At 41.3% G+C, this 22,311-nt stretch overlaps 1 protein-coding gene across 4 annotated transcripts in view; it reads left to right on the top strand.

The window, feature by feature from the left end:
• Nucleotides 1-3,015: 3,015 nt before the first annotated feature.
• ero1b (endoplasmic reticulum oxidoreductase 1 beta) overlaps nt 3,016-22,311 on the top strand; it is a 79,566-nt gene continuing 60,270 nt past the window's right edge. The window contains exon 1 of one of the 4 annotated variants that reach the window (XM_059645553.1): nt 3,016-3,600. In XM_059645553.1, coding sequence (XP_059501536.1) covers nt 3,460-3,600 — 141 coding nt within the window. In that variant the 5' untranslated portion in view covers nt 3,016-3,459. Of the gene's footprint in view, nt 3,601-21,636; nt 21,959-22,311 lie in introns of those variants that run through there. The other 3 variants (XM_048530694.1, XM_048530696.2, XM_048530697.2) reach the window with 3 other exon arrangements.

Raw genomic sequence — 22,311 nt, 5'->3', positions numbered from 1 at the left:
GTGATAATGGGAACTGCAGATGCTGGAGAATCCAAGATAATAAAATGTGAGGCTGGATGAACACAGCAGGCCCAGCAGCATCTCAGGAGCACAAAAGCTGACGTTTTGGGCCTAGACCCTTCATCAGAGAGTCTAGGCCCAAAACGTCAGCTTTTGTGCTCCTGAGATGCTGCTGGGCCTGCTGTGTTCATCCAGCCTCACACTGTATTATCTTAGATGGGAGGTTATGGTGGGCAAGTGATGAAAAAGGCAAATAGGTGGTAATGGTGATAGGTTCGGAAGGTACTGCCAAAGAAGCTTTGAATTCTTGCAATGCAATTTGTAGATTTCATCACTACTGCCACTATGGTGAAGTGAGTGAATACTGCTGGTGGATGTGGTGGCAATCAAATGCCTCCTTAGTACTGGATTCTGTCAAGCTTCAGTATTGTTGGAGCTGCAATCATCAATGTAAGTAGGGAATATTCCATCATACTTCCAAGATGTGTCTTCAAGATGGTGGGTAGGTAGTGGGGAATTAAAGTATGAATTAATCACCACAAAATTCCTAGCTTCTGATCTCTTACAGCCACGGTATTTATGGAGCTGGTCCAGTTTGGTTTTTGGTCAAACTTCATTGAGTTTTTTGAGGACATAACCATAATATAACATAAATAAAGATTGATGACGGCACAGCAGTAGACATTGCCCACATGGAGTTTAGTAAAACATTTGATGAGGTTCTACATGGTACACTAATTAGTAAAGTTAGATCACACGGGATTCAGGGAGAGTATGCCATTAGATAAAAAATTGGTTTGATGGTAGGAGACAGACATAGGAGGGACGGTGGTGGGTGATTGTTTTTCAGACTGGAGGCCTGTGACCAGTGACATTCCATAGGGATTGGGAGGTGTTAGAATCTGTTTGAGTGTGACAATTGCCAGCTGTGGTGCTGGCATGTACAGAGAGGAGAAGAGTAATTTCTCATAACTTCACGGATTACTTTATTAATATGTTAAGCAAGACACATATTGTTTGTATGTTTTATTACAAACTAGAGCTTATATACTTTCCTGCAAACTGAACTAGAACCTATTTTCTGACACTCCATGAGTAGTCACAGAATGTAAAAGCTAATACCCAAATGGGATGTCTGCTGCTGCTAATGAGGGCTGATGCTGGTCAGGCACTGCACTCTCTCTTTCTCTCTCTCGGTGTTGTCACCACATCCTTGACATAGGGTCTGCTTCTGTGATGGTTGGTGTCAGGAGTTTTTGCTAGCTGCACACCCTGAGGGTCTTTTTATACTATCTCTTATCGCTCTCTCTCAAGTTGTGCTATCTCCTTCCTGTTGGCTCAGGTTCATCCGCTTATCACATGCCTTTACCTTTTTAGCCCTGGACCAAAGACTTAGGTAGCGTTACCTCATTGCTCCTTGTCTATATAAGGCTTTTATATTAGCCCATCTATTTTACTTTTTTGCACATCTTGGTTGGTACCAAAGGGTTCCCATCGATTTAGACCAGCACTTGGATTCAGGTCATTCTCAGTTCACAATTATTTTTCCCTGTGTGTGTCAACAGTTTTACACTGAGCATTCCCAGCAGCCTTTTGGTGGCTGGTACCTCTCTCCCTCTGCAGCCTGTCAGTGGCTGGTGCCTCTCTCTCTTTCTGCAGCCTCCTGGCTAACAGAGGATGGATACTAAGTTTGTGGATGACACCAAAATTGGTGGTATAGTTGACAGTGAGCAAGGTTATATAAGATTACAGGGATTTTGATCAATTGGGCCAATGGGCTGAGGGGTGGCAGATGGAGCTTAATTTGGATAAATGTGAGGTATTACATTTTGGTGAAACAAACAAGGGTGAGATTCATACAGTTAATGGTAGGGGCCTGGGAAGTGTTGTCGAACAGAAGAATCAAGGTGTTCAAGTACATAGTTCTTTGAAAGTTGCACACAAGTAGCCAGGGTGGCTGAGAAGGAATTTAGCATCTTTGCCTTCATTGCTCAGACTACTGATTATAGAAGTTGAGACATCATGTTGAAGTTAAACAGGACATTGCGGTCTCTTTGGGAATAGTGGGAGCTGTTCTGGTCACCCTGCCATAGGAAGGATATTATTAAATTGGAGACGGTGCAGAAAAGATGTACCAGGAAGTTGCTGGGACTGGAGGGTTTCCCTTACAAAGGTGGGCTGTAAGTTTTTTAACTGGAGCTTGGGAGGTTGAGAGGTGATCTTACAGAGGTTTGTAAAATCAGTAGGGGCATAGATAAGGTGAATAGCAAAGGTCTTTTCCCAAGAGTGGAGGATTTCAAACTTAAGAAGAATATTTTTAAGGTGAGAGGAAAAAGATTTAAAAGGGACCCAAGCGGCAACTTTTTCACACGGACAGTGGTTTGTATGTGGGATGAGGAAGAACACTAGAGGAAGTGGCAGATGTAGACACAGTTACGACATTTGGATTGGTACACAAATGGGAAAGGTTTAGAAGGATGTGGGTCAAAAGCAGGCAAGTGGGAAGCTTAGTCAACATAGATGACTTAGATTGAAGGGCCCGTTTCTATGCCGCAGGACTCTGACTATTTTAAAACTAATAGAATAATGGTCACTGGTCCTAGAGTGCTCCCACATTAACATTTCATAGGCCGTCAATACATTGAATGAGAAACATTTCCTGAACACATTTAAAAATTCCTCCCCATCCAAGCCCCTAAAACTAAGGCAGTGCCAGTCTATATTTGAAAAGTTAAAACCTCCTACTATTACAAACCCTATTACTCTTAACGGGCTATCTGTGATCTCACTACATACTTGCTCCTCAAATTTCTAGCTGACTGTTGGGAGGGGCTAAAGTATAACCCCTTCAAAGTGATCACCCCCCCTTCTTATTTCTTAATTCCACCCATATCGCTTTAGTGGACGATTTCTCAGATAATATCCCAAGTATTGCTGTGATTTTTTCCTCTAATCAAAAACCGTACTTCCCTCTTTACGTTCGCTTCCTCGATTATCTTTGATGTACCCAGGAAGACTGAGCTACCAGTCCCTGTCATCCCTTGGCCATGATTTTTAACATTGCAGTCAAGGAGCCAATGAACAAAACATCATTCGCAATGTATGGTAACATCTAAAATGCGTTTGATAAAGTTTCAGAATTGTACATTTATTTTGAACCTCTGGGAACCGTAAGGAGGAAGAAGCCCATAAAGCATGACTCGCCCACCCCCTCAGCGGACAAACAATGAAAGACATGCCTGAAATATAAAGCGCCCCCAGAGCATCGGGGTGGGGGGCATGCTGGCCTTGAATTGTTGATACTCCGCTTGTGGGGAGAGTCGCTGGGTCTTACAGCTTCCCACAGTATCCCCTCCAATTTCCTGTTCCGGGCTGCTGGCCTCGTCTCAGCACTAACCGGGACGGTGCAAAGCTGGCTGCTGCGTGTGATGATCTGAAGCTCAGCAGGCCGAAGGGGCGATGAGGAGTGGTGCTATCCTGATCATCTTCCTGGGCAGTGTCGCAGGCGGAAGCGCCGGGTTTAACCAGCCCGGGCACCCCATCGACGGTGGGCCCTTAATGCCGGATGCCGGCCCCGAGGCCGAAGACTGCTTCTGTCACGTAAGTTTTCTTCCATTGACTGGGGCTCAGAGGATGCAACTTTCCTTAATTTCACTACACTTAATCCTCTCCAAGGCCCAGGAAGTAATTGTGAAAATGTCTTTAACAATCTTGTAGGGAAACACACCGTCCAAATTGCACACAAAAGGATCCCACAACGTTTTTTCCTGTTGGTGATATCTATAGTTCACGTGTAAATATTGGCTAGGAGTCTGTCGAAAATTCCCCTGCTGTTCTGTAAAAGAATCACAGGATCTTGGACTGTCATCTTAGAGACCAGTCGAGCCCAGGTTGTAACGTTTTGTCTAAAAACAATATCATACTTGTTCAGGGCAGCATTAGCAATATTAGTATGGATAGTGTGCTGCAGTGAGTTTTCAGTTCAGAAATGTGGGTGCATCCGTGCGCAGGATTTCTTGCTATGTTACACTGAACTACTCACAGCGGGAGAATGGGGAACGAATGAGAATTTCAGGTGTTAACATAAAACGGATTGATGGAGAAAAGACTCCATTTTTAAAGACTCTCCTGAAAGTCACATGATACACGGATTACGTACATTATGAACGGTTATAGCAATCCACCTCTATCAACTGGTCTACATCAGATATAAAAAACAATGCTAGAGAAAATCGGCATGTCTGGCAGCATCTGTGGAGTGGGAGAAAGAATTAACATGAAGTGTAATAATATTTTTTACAATCCTGCAACAGTCTTGAATGTGGTGAAATCTCTTGGGGACTGTAGTCTGCTCTTCCTTCTGAGCATGCTATACGGTCTAAATCTCAAATTATTTACATATTGTATCCCAGTTATTGGATTAAAAACATTATTGCCCATATGGGATTAATAACTTGTTGCTTTACTGATCAGAAGAGCAGTGTTTTATTAGAGGGAATAACAAAATTCACCGAGTTCCATCTAGGCTACTGCTTGCTGCAGTCTTTTGCATGGTTATTTAATGACTGTAATACAGAACTGAACAAACGTAAATAAGAAATTATAAACCAAGTGCTGGAGAAACTCCGGTATGGCACTGCACTGTTGAAGGTGTCATCTTTCAGATGGCTGGGCACAATGTTTTCCTTAGTGGAATCTCACTAAAAATAGGATCCACTCTTACTAACACCCAAAAGGGATAGGTCCAATTCACTTGAAGTATTCTCTCAGGAACCAACCCAGTGACCTTTTGCCTGTAACAACGCCAATCCATGTACATCCTTTCTTAACTCTGCAGAATATATGAATCTCTGTGCTGTACCCCAGGTATAGTTTCATTATTTTTTGGGCTGTTCAGATATTTTGTTGCTTATTCATTTTAATTGATCCATTAATTGTCCTCTTGATGATCCTTCAATTATTCCCTTGATGCGATGCAGCATTATTCTCACGGGGACAATTTGTGAAATACATTTTGCTTGAGATTTATGTACTGTTATATTTTGCTTAAATGTAGAATGGCAGGATAACTGTTTATGTCATGTAAATGTTAGTGGTAAATTGGTCTTTTACACATTAAAGTGAAGGCTTTAGACGGCTCCTGAAGCTTTGGTACCAGCTTGTTTTTGTAGATCCACTTTGTGGAGTGGTGTTGAAGAAAGTGAATGCCAATCATCAGATCTCCCTGGTTTTTGACTTTTGAATGTGGTGGCCAATTGGCACATTGCACCTGCTGCACTAACTTGACTGCACACAATTATTCTAAGTGTTGGCAATATAATGGTTTGTACTGAGCCAACTGCATACAATCAGTCAGACCAATTAAAAGCACTGACCTGCTGCTAAATTGTTGGCCACAGTTATCACTGGGGAAAAATTGGCACTGAAGCTTTTTAGTGAGTTGCAATATATTTCTCAATGAGACATTCTTAGCTGAAATTGTTCAATTTGACAGCAAGACTTGTGTTATAGCATTCTTCTGGCTAACTTGAAGAGATGATCAACAATAATGAATTGCAAGTCACTTCACTTTTCATCACGTTGATATTTGCCAAACTGGCAGCTTTGGGCCACTACATCTTTTAATGCCATATGGTGTGAAACAAATTGGCTGGACCTGGCTGTGTCCTGGTGGAAGCTGAATGGAATCATTAATTTGATATTTTTAGCTGGACGCTTACATATCCTTCAGCTTGATGCCTGTATTTGTATGCTGAATTCCACTATGCTTGAGGATGCTCATTCTGCCACTAACTTATTAATTTTTAGTACGACAATTTTCAAATGAACGTAGGATTACTTCTGTCTGCTGTTTTGATTGCTGTTTGATTAGGTTGATACAGGAGTCTACATATTATCTTGCCAAAGAACATACTGTATGATTCTGAAATAAAGTTAGAGAATGCTGGAAAAAGTCGGAAGGTCTGACAGCATCTGTGGAGAGAGAAGCAGAGTTAACATTTCAAGTTAGATATGATTCTTCTTTGGAACCCTTCGATTCAAAACATTAACTCAGCAGTCCTGCTGAGTTCTTCCAACACTTGATTTTTTAAAAAATTTCACATTCCTAGCCTGTGCAGTATTTTTCTTATTTGCATGGTTCTGATTTTGTTCTGCAGTTATTGCAATTATCTTAGTGGTGGTGGTTGGCTGAGATCTGTTTTCATCAATCTTCTTTCTTGTAATTCTCATCACCTTTATAACTTTGTTTTTGATTTGACATACCTGCACATTCTTAGATTTCCAAAACATTATTGCAGCAAATGCTGAAAATCAGAAATCAAGATAGAAAATGCTGATCTACTTAGCAAGTCAGGTAGCATATAGAGAAATTAACAGAATTAATATTGCAGGCATTTGATACACTTGCCTTCATTGTTCAGTGCATCGAGTATAGGAGTTGAGGCATCATTTTTGTGGCTGTACAAGACAGTGGTTAGTCTACTTTTGGAATACTCGTTCATTTCCGGTCTCCCTGCTATAGGAAAGATGTTATTAAACTTGAAAGTGTTCAGAGAAGATTTAGAAGGATGTTGCCAGAATTGGAGGGTTTGAGCTATGGGGACAGGCTGAATAGGCTGGGGCTATTTTCCTGGGAGGTTTAGAGGCTCAGGAGTGACCTTTTTATATAAATTTACAAAAGCATGAGGGGCATGGGCAGGGTGAACAGCCAAAGTCTTTTGTTCCCAGGGTACAGTAGTCCGAAACTATAGGGTGTAGGGTTAAGGTTAGATTTAAAAGGGAGCTGATGAGTAACTTTTTCATGCAGAGGATGTTGCATGTATGGAAGGAGTTGCCAGAAATGGTGTAGGCGGGGACAATCAACAGTATTTATCACAACGTGGATTGATTCGCAAATAGAAAATGCTGAGAAGGATATGGGCCTAATGTTGGCAAATGGGAGTGGATCAGTTCAGTATATCTGGTCAGCTGAACTGTTGAACTGAAGGGTCTGTTCCATGCTGTGTAACTCTGACTCTATGGCTGTGCCATTCATTCTAACTGGAAAAGTTAGAAATGTAATGGGTCTTAAGTTGTGTAGTGGGAGAAGGTGGAAGAGAGGGGATATTAAATGACAAGAGTTCTGGGCCAGAGCTAAAGGAATTAACAAGGAGACAAGTAAAGAAGTCAAAGATTCCCACAATCTCTTGACCCTTCTTGATCTTTCTTTTTATTTTAATGGATGTTGTAATAATGTCACTGGACTTTAAGTCAGGCTAATTGTCTGATAGTACAGGTTCAAATCCTGCCACGGCAGTTTGTGGAATTCAAATTCCACAAAATAAATCTGGAAATTAAGCTAGTCTTAGTAATTATGATCATCGTAACTCTCATTGTTGTAAAAGCCCGTCTGGTTCACTAACTTTCTTCATGTCATGGTAGACTCTTAACTGCCCTCTGACGAGGACACTGGCTGGCCATGCCACTGATGCTACATCTCCTCAAAAAATAAAGAAAAAAATGATGCTGGTGTGACATCAGCTGTCTCAATTTCTCTAATGTCTCACTGTATCCTGGATCCATTTGAATTTTCTGCATTCATGTCGGACAGTAACATTGTTATCAAACCTGCTGATGACAGTGATGATGTCTGGCATGCTGGCAATACTGAGCAAAGGCTGAATGCCAATTCTAAGCTCCCCATCTACCTCTCCTAGACCATAACTCCTCCATCAAACATCAGGAAACATTATTTCTCGGGTGTTCATGGACCTCCCCTGGAGGTTATTCCTTCACAGATTTCTACCTTACAATCCCCCAAAGCAATACAAACTATTTCTCTTTTCTTCCCAAGATCCATAAACAGAACTGCTCTGGTAGATCTTTCATTTCAACCTGATCTGGCCCCATTCAACTAATTTCTTCCTATCCTGATTTTCTTTTCTCTCCTTGTCTGATCTCCACTACTCTTCTGATACCCTTCAAAAGTTTCCAATTTTCTGGTCCTAACAATTTTCTCTTCACATGGAAATCCAGTCTCTATATCTCATCCCCACTAGGGTGATGTTCATTTTTGAATGGATGTCCCTCAATTTCCATGAATTACTATCCACTTCTGCTTGACAGGACTTGTTATCTCATTAAACAACTTCTTTTTTAACTTCTCACCACCTCCAGTACAGTATGACGCAGTGGGCACCTGCACAGGCCAGAGTTATGCCTGTCTGGTTGGAGGTTATGTGGAATGCTTTACATCTAGCTCTGCTTGGAGTTGAAGAGAGAGGGAATCAGTTATGGTCAGTGAATCAGGACAATTTCCTGCTCTTTCCCCTTAAAAAGAATTGAAAAGGTGCCACACACAAGAGAATGGAAAGTGTTTATGAAAGGATCTTGACAGGTTAAGTGAAAAGGCAACAATTTAGCTGATGCAGTATAATGTAGGAAAATGAGAGGTTGTCTACTTTGGTGAGAAGTGTAGGATGTTAGCTAAGTGAAGAGAGACTGCAAAATGCAGTGGTTTGGAAAGGACCTGGATGTCAATGTCCATGAATCACAAAAGGTTAGTCTAGAGATACAACAAGTAATCAGGAAAACAAATGTAATGTTGAACTTTTATTATTGTATGAGAGGTACAGCATAAAAGTAGGGAACTCTCTTATTATAACTGTACAAGACATAGGTGAGTCTACACCAAGAGTAGTGCATTCAGTTTTGATCTCCTTAAGGAGGGATAGACTTGCACTGGTAGCAGGTCAGTGAAGGTTCATTTGGATGATACCTGGGTTGAAGGGGTAAACTTAGGTAAGTTTGAATATGTTTGACCAATACTCATTATGGTATAGAATGTGATCTTACTGAAACCAAAAATTTGACAACGTAGATGCTGACAGACATTCCCCACAAGGGGAAATAATCATAAGGAAGCACAGATTTCAAAAATGATTTGGTCTATCATTTAAGACATCTTTTCTGAGAGTCATTATGTTTTGCAATTCTCTTCATCAGACAGCAGTGCAGGCTAGATCATTAAATATATTCAAGGCTGACTTAGAATTTGATCTGCAAGGTTAGGGGAGTTGGGAGAAGGGGTGACAAGAAATAGGAATTAAGACTGCAGTCAGTTCAACGAAGAGTGTCATCAGGTCAATTGTTAGATTTCACTTTTCATCAAGGAACAAGCCCCAGCCCATTCATTCTGTCCTGATGGGTGTAATCTCTCTTTTTGTATGATCCTAATAATTCACTTCTGTTGTACCAATTTAGCTGTGTTAAACTGCCCAGTGTTCAGGGATGTGTAGGTTAGATGGGTTATAGGGGGATGGGCCTGGGTGGGATGCTGTGAGAATCGGTGTGCACTTTTTGGGCTGAAGAGCCTGTTTCCACACTGTATGAAATCTAAGTGCCTTTATATCTTACTTATTCTGATCTTCAAATTATTCTTAACATTTCTCCTTAGTGCAGCCTAAGCTAGCTTTGATATAGGATTGACCTAACTTTCCTATTTTAATTCTGTTCTTGTTGGGCCCCAATATATTACAGACTTCCAGCTAATTTTAAAAATGGACATAAAAGGCTGAAAAGTATGGCCATCCCCATAGGTAGATTTTGTGGGCTGAAACCACTCCCTATGTCTCAAGAAAATCTTTCACTTTACAAGACCCTTACACCAAGTTCAAAGCATCAATATCCTTCAAAAAACTTGGCGTGCTAATCAGAATATGAGATCATAACCCAGAGACTGAAATAACCATAATTTTAATGGTAATCTTTACCTCAAATCAATCTTTGTGTGTCCATGTGCCAAGAAGTGTGTGACATGCCATGTTTTAAATTTGGATTATTGTATGAGAATAATAACCTCCTTTGTTTTTAAAATCACAATAACTTGATGCTGAAATTATTTTATTTGAGATCTACTCTCCAAGAATAAGGTAAGGCATGCCAGACAGACAGTAAAGAAAATGAAACACGAACAGGAAAGAGAACTTAAGTTCTGTCTGTCGCATTCCAAAAATAAACCTTCCAGCTTTAGGGTTTTAAAAATTTTTATTAACCTGTGCAGCTACTTTTAATGATTGTTGTATTTGTATCTCATAGCCCTTTTGTTCCCCTTCCTTATTTAGAGAGACAGTTTCCAAGGTATGATCAACTTATTTTTCATAGTAAAATGTATCAACTGTATTGAAGCTGAGCTACCAATTACACAGTAATAAAATGTGAGGCTGGATGAACACAGCAGGCCAAGCAGCATCTCAGGAGCACAAGATGCTGCTTGGCCTGCTGTGTTCATCCAGCCTCACATTTTATTATCTTGGAATCTCCAGCATCTGCAGTTCCCATTATCTCTCTACCAATTACACACACTTTTTTTCTATAAATTTATTTGTTATAGTGTTACAACATTGTCATAACTACAACTCCTAACTTGGCATCATCCATAAATTTTGAAATTGTGTATTTTTAAATCCTGAGTTTTAATCAGTTTGCAGACATGTATACATGTACACGTACACGTAAACAGAGGCACTATACCTTTTCCATGGCTACTTTGAATTTTTGTGGATGCAATTCGTGCACTCCTGGGTCTTATCTGCTCTTTAATTTAGTTTGTCAAGCATCTCCTTTCTCATCTACTTTTCTATCTTAAATGTCATTAAAGATTTTTTAAAAATTAAATCACCCCTTGCTGGTACTTTACCCTGCTGTATACTAGGGGAAAGTAAATATTGAATATTTCCAAACCCATGACTACTTCCATCTAGAAGGACAAGGATAGCAGATACATCAACACCTGCAAGTTCCCCTCCAAACCACTCACCCTCCTGATTTGGAAATATATTACTGTTCCTTCAGTGTTGCTGTCAAAATCCTGGAAATCCCTCCCTAACAGCATTGCGGGTCTACTTACAGCACATGGACTGCAAGATTTGAAAAAACAGCTCAGCATCACCTTCTCCGGGATACATAGGAATGACCCAGCCAGCAATGCGATGTCCCATGGAAGAAAAAGATATAATTCACTGAGATCGTATGTGCATTTATTGTTTACATCCCTCAGTGACCCTATCTCCTCATTTTTTTTTTGTTTACAATATTTTGAATTTCTTGATTTAATAGTTTCTTTTTGCTTTCTCCAGATCTGCCTCCTTAAAATGTACCATATGCGCTAATATGTCCTTCTTTAGCTTGGTGTCCATTTTTGTCTGATTTTTAAATGTGACTGCAATTTTTAGTAAATTTACATTAATATACGGTTGGCTGTGGTTGTGATCAGACTATATCAAATAAATAGTCAATTTAGAATAAAAACCAACATTACAAATTGTAAGCAAAAACGAAGTTGCTGGAAAAGCTCAGCAGGTCTGGCAGCATCTGTGAAGGAAAAAACAGAGTCAACGTTTTGAATCTGGTGACCCTTCCTCAAAACTGATGGTGGTTGGGAAAATGTCAGTTTATATGCAGAAAATAGGGAGGTGGGTGGGGTAGGGAGTACACGATAGGATAGAGCTCAAAGAGAGAGAAAGACAATTGGACAGACAAAGGAGTTGCTAATGATCAGACTGGGAGGGTGATTCTCCTCTATTCATCTTCTATCTGCTTCCCCCCCCCCTCCCCTTTCCCTATTTATTTCAGAGCCCCGTTCCCCTCCCCCATTTCTGAAGAAGGGTCTAGGCCCGAAATGTCAGCCTTCCTGCTCCTCTGATACTGCTTCGCCTGCTGTGTTCATCCAGCGCTACACCTTGTTATCTCGGATTCTCCAGCATCTGCAGTCCCTGCTACCTCTGGGAGGGTGAAAAGTTGTTAATGGGGACTGTTAGCGACTAACAACAACAGGGGGTGCGTAACGGCAGGCTACGTAGTAACAAGGCCTGGTGTGTGGATCAGGCTGGAAGGGTCAATACAATTCTTCTCATATCATTGTGGTTTGTGAAAATATTGAAATTCAATGTCTATACCTGTTCTTTTATTTCAGGTCATTTGTTCAAAATGCAAAATCTATGATTTTATTTATCAAACAACATCTTGCTTTCAAACTGCACCTTTTTATAATTAAGTAAAATGTTGCATGTCACGTTACCAGACGATGACTGACATTTGAGCCAAATAAGATATTTGAACAGTGTTATCCAAAGTGTGTGTGAAAAGGAAAATTTAGAGCACCCGTGTCAATGATTTTGCTTACATTTTGTTTTTCTGATTTATAGCAGGTGTTTTTTTTTCCTCTGCCAATGCCTTGTTTCACCATTTCCATACAAGTTGTAGATTACACCAAACTATATATAGTCTTGATATGTTAGGATTTCAGCTAAGAGTACCTGCTTTGTACCAGAGTTCTGTAATTTTGGGCAACAAAGGTTTTTCCAATCTTCAAATGATGGAGCCTGTCAACATCAAAACATCGATAAAAGATGGTGCCCTTTGGAGATATGAAACAACTTTTTTGTTAAATCTTTGACATGGATTTGGCATAGTTTTCCCTGTCTATTCTGATACACTGCAACTTAGCTTTCTTGTTAGGGGAAAAACCTTGCATTTATATAGAACCTTGAAAATATCCTCTGCTCTCTACGCTGTGTTTATATATTTTTCGTCTTCTCTCTATAACTCAACTTTTAGTATTTAGTTGGAGATCCTTTAATTGATTTATTTTTTAGTAAAAGATTGTTTTAACATCGATGGACATCTTGACCAGCGCCTGACAGGAACAGGAGCAGGGTCTGGTACTTGTTCTGCCACCAAATTAGGTCATAGCTGGTTTATATCTCAAATCCAAGTAACTGCTATTCTTCCATATCTCTTTATCTTCTTGTCATACAAAACTCGAATGATCTTACTTTTAAAAATTTCACCTGAATTCCAGCATTCATAGTCAATGCTTTAAGATAGGTTCCTTTGGTGTTGGGCGGGTAAACTAATCACATCCTGTGCTTTAGACTCTGCCAGATTATGTTCACTTTATTTTCTGTGTCTTCCTTCAGTGTATAAACCCCCATTCTGAGGAATCACAATCTAGCTGAGAGGTCTTTATGGAATCTAATGGAGGTAGTAATTGTGTATATATACAAGAATTTGCTTTCTATTAAAAGAAGTTAGAGATTATAGATTTTCAGATCTCTATTAGACAGAAGCAGGGATATTACATGAATGGACTTCAGATATGCTTCAACTCATTGTAGCTCTCGTGAATTTCGCTAGGAGACAAACTCTGAGCTCAACTTTAGTAACCTGTGAATTAAGCAATCTGTTCCAGAATGACAGCTTTAGTTGTCAGGTGAATAAGTGCAGGGTGTCCTCACTTTGTTGGAATTTTCTGGAATACACCAACTTTAAGTAAAATGACATTAAAAGAATGGAATCCCATAGCAATCAATGGTACGTTAGAGTTAGGTTACTGAGGTCACATGGAAAAGCCAATATAAAGGATAAAATAACTTGTCATACATATGTACTACCATATTCCTAGCTGAAATAATTTGCAAAACAAAACAAGGAAAGCTTCAGCAAAGAAAGTAGTATCAGATAGAGTAATCAAGATGTGAAACATTCGCTTCCTCTCTCTCCATAGCTGCTGCCTGACCCAGTGTGATCCCCAGCATATTTTGTTTTCAGTACAAATTCCAGCATCTATGGTAATTTGCTCCTAAAGTAAGCTTCTTGCTTGCAAAGAAGTCTTTAAAGAAATTTACATTGTAGGTTCCTCTATTGTACCTGTACAAATAAAGTACTGTGGATTAATCTGTAGGACAGCAGAGAATTCTTTCTTTTAAGAAGATGCCCACACTGTTCTAGTACAGGTATAAACAACAATTTTATTTTTAATCTTTATTTTAAACTTTAATACCTAAGCAAAGGACTTTTTAAAATAAGATAATAGGAACTGCAGATGCTGGAGAATCCAAGATAACAAAGTGTGGAGCTGGATGAACACAGCAGACCAAGCAGCATCTTGATCTTTGACTGCAGGGTACAGACAGAAATACACCAAACCTAGAAACACATATGGGAAGAGTGGGGCATGGTGGATGCTTGTTGATGGTGCAAGACAGCACAAGGAAGTTATATTAAAATCGGGAACCACCCTTATTTGAAAAAAGGGAAGCTTTAAGCAAAGACTCCACCTATTCAATCACTTTCATGAACTCTTGTTACTGCACTAATAAATTTTTAAAAGTGAGGCAGTAGATATTGTATGTACGAACATTTGGATCAATTTGAGAAATTAATCCTTGCCAGTTTATTCAAAATAGAAGCACATGTAATTAATAATAGTGATAACTTGGTGTAGAATTGACCAAAGGATTGGAAGCAGTGTATAGAGATGAATGTATATTTTTCTGAATGGGCAGAAGCTTGTACTGGTCTCCAGGAGTCAGGCATAAGGCTAATTATTTTCCTTGTACATCAGGTACTTGATCTTGAATATAGGGAATGCAAGTTTAAAAATTTGCAGAATAAGATATACAGTAACATTAGAAAGAATTAACAGGTTTAAAGCAGACTGCAGGAGGACATGAGGAGCCACATGGCAAGTTTAATGCAGGTAGGTGTGAAGAGATGCACTTTCGAACCAATATTATGGTTTGCAGAGCTGTGGTGGTTCCTGTTTTCCTACATGGCTCTGAAATGTGGACTGTCTACAGCACGCACCTCAAGGTTCTGGAGCAGTACCACCAGTGCTGTCTGTGCAAGACCTTGTGAATCCGTTGGAAAGAAAGATGCATCAACACTAGGACAACAGCTACAGCATCAAGGCACTGACCACGCTTGACTGGGTACGAATGGTGGGGCACATGAGACTCCCCAAGCAGATATTGTACTCCCCGCTCCAAAACAAGCCCCAGGTGGACAGAGGAAGCGCTTCAGTGATACCCTCAAGGCCTCACTGATGAAATGTGGCATTCTCACAGTCAGCTGGGAATCACTGGTCCAAGACGGTCCAAGACTGTCCAAAGCAGGGAGGAGCGTCCGGGAAGGCATCAAGTAACTTGAGACTTGCTGTCAGGACAAAGCAGAAACTGGGCGAAAGGAACACACTGCAACACCAATGCCTCACCTACCCTTTCCCGTGACCAAATTCTGCCCCAAATGTAACAGAGCCTGCAAAAGCCATGTTGGTCTGTACAGCCACTCCTGAACTCACCCCGAGAGTAGAAGAGAATCATCCTTGTCTGTGAGGGACTGCCAATGATAATGACTTTTGCAGGAGCCCATATGGGGAGACAGTGTAATTGCAATGCAAGAGCAAAGAAATCTGTCAGTTCCATAGTGCAGAAATCTTTCAAGGTGCAAATTGTGAAGTTATTTGTGTAAGTGAATAATTTTTTTTAAAGAAAACATTAGATGAGATTAAGTCAAATTTGGATCTTTTGGTACAAATTTTATTTCTCTTCTAGTTACACAGGTCTCTTTTTGGGTTAATTTTAAAGATGTTAACATAATAATCTGTTGCAAATTTAGCTATGATCGCTTTTACAGTTGCTATATGGGATTTATCTCACTGGAGCTTCATTTTTCTTTTTGTAACACAGCTGCAATGACTTTATGTAATTTCAGCGCTTGATCTGGTCATATTGTGAAGTGAATGTGGAAAGACAGAAATACAGCATGTTTCACTACTTTAGAACGTCCCAGAGCATCTAACAAACATTGAAGTGGTAATTCAGAGAAATGGAGTAGGCAATGGGAATACTAACTATCACAACCCACCAAACTCATCGAATGTGTAAAGTTACAGCATTCCGCACTCAACTCAAAGTTTTAGGCTTTGTGCTCAAGCCTCTGAAATAGAAATTAAATCTACAAGATTTGGCAAAGCCAGAATGCTACCATACTGAGTCAGCACTGGTACCTTAGTTAAACACAATGCAGCCTCTGTTATTCAAATGAAATAAATATAAACGTGGAGCAGATGTAGGCCATTCAGCCTCTCCAGCTTTCCTCGCTATTCAAGAAGATCATGGCTGATCTGATCGTAACTTCAAATCTACATTCCCACGTGCATGGATAACCTTTTTACTGCTTTGTTTAACAAGGATCTATCTACCTTTTGCCTTTTAAAAATATTCAAGGACACTGCTTCCACCACTTTTCGGGAAGAGAACTCGAAAGACTCATGACTGAACAGGAGAAAAGGTGTTGCCTCATCTCTGTTTTTAAATAGACAATTAATCACTTTCAAACAGTTACCCCCAATTCTAGATTCTTCAAATAGAGAAAACATCCTCTCCACAATCATCCTGTTACTATCCTTCAAACATATGTTTCAATCAAGTCAGCCCTTACTCTAACTTCAGCAGATACAAGCCTCACCTTTCCAATCTTTCCTCCTAAGGCAACTCTTCTATTCCATATTACTCTGATTGATAGATCTTTTGAACTGCTTTCAATGTATTTACATTCCTCCTTAAATAAGGCGATTAATATTGTTCTTAGCAATCTAAATGCAGTCTCATAGTGCCCTGAAAAGCTGAAGCATAATATATTTATTTTTGTATTCAATTCTCCTCATGATATATTATAAAATTCAATTAGCTTTCGTAATTACTTTATCTGCAGTTCATGCAGAAAGATATCCAAAGCTGCAATCTCTCCCTGTTAAGAATAATGTTTTTCTATTCTTCCTGCCAAAATGGACACTACTTTTAACATTTTCTACATTAGATTCCATTTTCTACATTTTTATTCATTTGCTTAGCTTATGTATATATCCCTCTGCAGCATTTTTATGCCCTCCTCACAACTTAGTTGATGATGAAAAGATAGTAGAAAACTATGCTTTTTGTGCCTTCATCCAAATTGTTTATATGAATAAGCAGTTGAAGTCCTAGCACTGATCCCTGTGGCACAAGGCTCATTACATCTGGCCAAATGGAAAAATACCCATTTGTATCTACTCTCTGCTTTCTGTTAACCAGCCAATGTTCTCTCCATGCCAACATTCTCCTTTATACCCATGAGCTCTTAGTTTCCACAGACACATTTTTGGTGTAGCACTTTTTTAAAAGCCTTCTGAAAATCTGATAACAGTGCATTCATGACTCCCCTTCATCCACTGCTTCAAAGAACTCCAGCAGAGTCTCCCTTGTCTAGTCCCTTCCCATTTACATCTGCAATTCTTCTGATGCTTTGTCAGTTTCAGAATTCCCAGTTCATGGGCTCTAGTCGCCTCCTATGGACATGCAGTCCCTTTACATGTCCATCCCCATCCGGACGGTCTCGGGCTTTTTCTGGGGGAATAGCAAGCCTGAACTGTCTCACCCACCAGTATCCTCCTCTGCCAGGCCAAGCTCCTCCATCCCTTTGAGCAACTTCACCTTTTAACTCCTCCTACTTTGTCCAGTTCAAAGGTGTGTCAATGGATACCTACATGGCCCCAATTATGCCTTCTCCTTATGGGGTATAGGGAACATTTCTTAATATAGTTCTACTTGGGTCCCTCCCCACAACTCCTCTGGAATAGTGATGATATTGTCGGTGTTGCTTCTGTCTCTAATCTGGAATTGGAAAAGTTTATCTATTTCGCATCCAATTTCAACCCTCCTCTCACCTTCACCTGGACCATTTCTGACTTCTCCTTTCTGTTCCCTTCCTTGACATCATTTCTGTTTCCATTTCTGGGGATAGGCTGGCCACCAACATCCATTACAAGCCTACTGACTCCCACAGTTACCTTGACTATACATCCTGACAACCTGCTTCCTGTAAAGACTCCATTCCATTCTTCCAGTTCCTTCGTCTCTATTGCATCTGTTCAGATGATGCCAACTTCGACAAGAGGGCCTTCAAAATGTTCATTCTCTTCCTCAACTGAAGCTTCCCCACAATGGTTGACAGGGCCCTCGGCTGTGTCTGACTCACTTTGTTGTTGTTGGAGGGATAACTGCCAAAGGTCCCCCTCATCCTCGCCTACCATCCCACCAGCATCTCCATCCAAAAGATCATTAATCGCCATTTCCGCCACCCAGACACAAGTTCCTCTCCTCTTCCTTGTCAATCTTCTGTGGGCATTGTTTGTTTTCTTTTCCCCAAAACACCCTAGCGCACTCCTCCTCCACTTACAACACTTCCCCATACCCCATAAAAAGCCTTCCCTGGCAATGGCAGAAAGTGTAATGCTTGCCCGTTTACTTCCTCCCTCCCTCACTATGCAATGCCCATAAACACCACCTCGGTGAAACAGCAATTTACCTGCACTTCAATCAATCTAGTCTACTGTGTTTGCTGCTCACAATATGGTCTCCTGTAATCGGGGAAATGAAATGCAGACTGAGTGATTACTTTGTAGAACATTTAGTCTGCATAAAAGCCAAAAGGTTCTGTCTGCAAAAAAGGTCTCTAAGCTTCCAGTTGCCTGCCACTTCAACATGCCACCATGTTCCCACGCAAACATTTGTCTTGGGCTCACTGCAGTGCTCCCGCGGGGGAAGCTTGGCGCAGGCTGAAAGAACAGCATTTTTTTTTGCTGGGAAACTCTGCAGCCTTCTGGACTCTATCGAGTACAACAATTTTATAAGGCTTGAGCACCATCTTCCCATGTCCTAACCCCAATCCCCCACACCAGGCCTTGTCATCACATGGGCTGCTACAAAACAGCCTAATGTGAGCTACCAATAGTTCCCATTAGCAGCTATTCATTCTCCTGGGCTGACATTTATCCATTTCTTTTGGCTACCCAACTGTTTTGTGCTCACTTTGGGCTCCATCTCCATTCATGATTGATTCGCTCCCCTACCCTCGCCAATCTTTATTATACATATCCACTTTCTTCCGAGCTACAAACAGTTCTGAAGAAGAGTCTCTGGATCTGAAACATTGCTACCAGACTTGCTGAGTTATCTTTGCAGAGAAAGCAGAGTTTTCCCCAGCACTTTATGTTTTTGTTTCCAGTAGATTTGTCAAACATTACTTCCTTTTCACAAAACCATATGGACTTGGCCTGAATACCTTGGAACTTATCTAAGAATCCTGCTACAATTTCCTTACATCACAGTATCATGGGCCAGACCAAGTCCCCTCAAAAAGTATGAAGATAGCCTAGTCCTTAACTTTTTCTTAGTTTAAAGGCTGCTGCTAGGTGTTGTGTTCCAGATGCAATTTGATTAGTCAAACTACCAGTATTGAAGTAAAATAAACTATTTATTCACACACCTACAGTTATAATACGACAAAAGAAAGAAGTGGAATAACAACTTTATTGAAAAAATTAACAGAATAATAGACTATTTAACTATTGAACAGTTACTATTCCAATATAGTAACATCCCATAAACCCTACATCCCTAGCAAAAGTAAATTCAGTAAGTTAGATCCTCTTGCTGCAGGAGGAGAACCCTAGCTTTTAGCAGTAACAGAGAGGAATAGAGCTTCCTTATTCATCTTCAAAGCCCCAGAAACTGCTATTGAAGGCTAAATCTAAAAAAAATCCTTATTCTGTGGGAGCTTGACCCTACTCGTTCATGTTCCAACTTTAAAGTAAACCCAAGGCTACACCATCTGTTTACTTTTTAATCGGCTTTGGAGCAGACTGTTCTGAACGTCTGTCTCAACCTTTCTTCATTTTTAAAAAAAAGTACAAAATACACTTCTTAAAGCCAAAATTATCAGTACAATTGCTTCTAACATTTTCCCTATAACAGATATTAAACTAACTGGTTTGTAGTTTCATGGTTTATGATTCCCTTTATTAAAAAAGGGGTTGAATGTTATCTTTCAATCTAACAGAACACCCCTAGATCAAGAGAATTTTGGAAAATTCAAACCACTGCAGCAACCGTCTCAGTAGCCAGAAATAGTAGGAACTGCAGATGCTGGAGAATCTGAGATAGGAGGATGTAGAGCTGGATGAACACAGCAGGCCAAGCAGCATCAGAGGAGCAGGACGGCTGACGTTTCAGTCCTAGACCCTTCTTCAGAAATGGGGGAGGGAAAGGGGGTTCTGAAATAAACAGGGAGGGGGAGGCGGATAGAGGAGAAGACAGGTGGAGAAGAGATAGACAGGTCAAAGAGGCGGGGATGGAGCCAGTGAAGGTGAGTGTAGGTGGGGGCATTAGGGAGGAGATGGGTCAGTCCAGGGAGCATGGACAGGTCAAGGGGGCGGGATGAGGCTTGTAGGTAGGAGATGGTGTTGGGCCTTGATATGGGAGGAGGGAATAGGTGGGAGGAAGGACAGGTTAGGGAGGCGGGGATGACCTGCACCTCCCAGTCGCAAATCATTTCAACTCCCCCTCCCATTCCTCCAACATGTAGCACTGCAGGAGGCCCAGGATGGACAACGATGCTACCCAAAAGTTGCAGAAACAGCAGCTCATATTTCACTTGGGAACCCTGCAGCCCAATGGTATCAATGTGGGCTTTGCAAGCTTCAAAATCTCCCCTCCCCCTACCGCATACCAAAACCAGCCCAGCTTGTCCCTTGCCTCCCTAACCTGTCCTTCCTCCCACCTATCTCCTCCTTCCACACCCGCATCTCCTACCGACTAACCTCATCCCGCCCCCTTGACCTGTCCATCCTCCCTGGACTGACCTATCTCCTCCCTAACACCCCACCTACACTCACCTTTACTGGCTCCAATCCTGCCTCTTTGACCTGTCTGTCTTCTCTCCTATCATCTCCTTTATCCATCTTCTATCCGCCTCCCCCTCTCTCCCTTTATATTTCAGATCCCCCTTTCCCTCCCCCATTTCTGAAGAAGGGTTTAGGTCCAAAACGTCAGCCTTCCCGCTCCTTTGATGCTGCTTGGCCTGCTGTGTTCATCCAGCTCCACACCTTGCCATCTCACTAGCCATTTCTTTTAAGACCCTAGGATGAAGTCCAAGAGTTGTTAACCTGTAGATCCTACAATTTATTCTGATTGTGATCTTTCTTGAGTTCCCCCCTTTCTATGTTCTGATTATCATTGTTTCTGCGATCTTATTTGTATCTTCTACGATGAATTTATGGAAGCCTTTTTAAAATATATATATTTCTGGCTTTCTCCCCATTCTAATTTTCCTTTTTTTTGGTAGTTTCTTTACTTTCTCTTTGGACAAGTTCTGGGAAGGGAGCAGCGTGAGTAGCCCTCAAGTATTTGCTATCGTTTGTTTTAGATGTGGACTGACTTACCTGCGGGGAAAACTTAGTAATTTTCGGAAGGAAACTGTTCAAATCTTAATTGCTGTCCAATTCGTCCCATTCTCCTTGCCCTTTGATCGGAACGTGGCATTTCTAGAATTTTCTCATTTGAAGTTAAGATTGACCCCTCTCATTTTGACTTTCAAGTCAAGGGAGTTGTATCGATTTTGGTCATTCATCTCTTTCTCTTCCTCCAGGGGAGGGGAAAGGGTTAGGGGTGGTTTGCAGTGCCTGACAGGCAGCTTCATTCGCACAGCTCAGGTAAACGTTTTTGTTAGGGGGAGGGGATCTTCGGCATCTGTCGCGTGCGAAATGTGGCCAACAGACATTGGCTCGCCGCGTGAACGCCTATTGTTTTGGTGGCGGGGTGGGGGGTTGTTTTTTTCGTTTGGAGCGGGTACGGGCCGGGGCCGCGGACGGATGCGCGGCGTCTAGGATGCTGGGAATTGTAGTTCACCGTACTTGGTGCCGGGGCGCGAAAGGGAAAAACAACTATAATTCCCATGATCACCTGCGCAGTCAGTCAGAAGGGTAAGGGAATCGCTGAAATGGGCGAGAAGCCGCTAGAGCGTGCGCATTACGCCGGGGTATTGCGTGGGCGGGTGTAAGGAGATGTTGGGCAACCTCATCAAGGAGGCAGGGCAGATAGGAGGAGGAGGCAGCGGCGGCGGAATTGAGCATCTTTGGTTTGATAGCTGGTCCCCATCCCTGTCCGTCGCCGAGTTGCTCTGAGGAGTTGCCTGCTACCCTTGACTTAGTTACCGTTAGTGGGTGTTAGAGGCGGTGATGAGCGCAGTCCCGGCGGCATTGGCCGCCGTCTTCAGCTTGTGTTCGATCTCGGAAAGCGGCAGCGTCATCACCAGCCAGGTACTGTACTGCCACTTTTTTAGTGGGATTTCATCCTGTCCTCCGAGTAGGTGTATGAAGACAAGGCTGCTTGTTCCAGTTCGAGACTGTTATTGATTCCACTCAGTCAGCAACCGCTTTTGTAAGCGACGTTTCCACCTTCTCTTAGGGTGATTTTTTTAAAAAACCCTATGAATTGATCATAACGAAAACGAGAAAATTGCGCTTCAGTGTTTTAATCCCACGTATTTCTGAAGTAAACTTGTGTGAATTTTGTCAAATGTGCATCTAGTTTTATCTTGTCATAATAATCAAGAATGAGTCACGAGGGGTTGCATTTGTTTAGACCGAAATAGCTAGAGTAACAGTTGAAA

Source organism: Stegostoma tigrinum, chromosome 4 (assembly GCF_030684315.1).
Source record: "Stegostoma tigrinum isolate sSteTig4 chromosome 4, sSteTig4.hap1, whole genome shotgun sequence".
Taxonomy (NCBI): Eukaryota; Metazoa; Chordata; class Chondrichthyes; order Orectolobiformes; family Stegostomatidae; genus Stegostoma; species Stegostoma tigrinum.
This window is presented reverse-complemented; position numbering and strand designations above follow the sequence as displayed.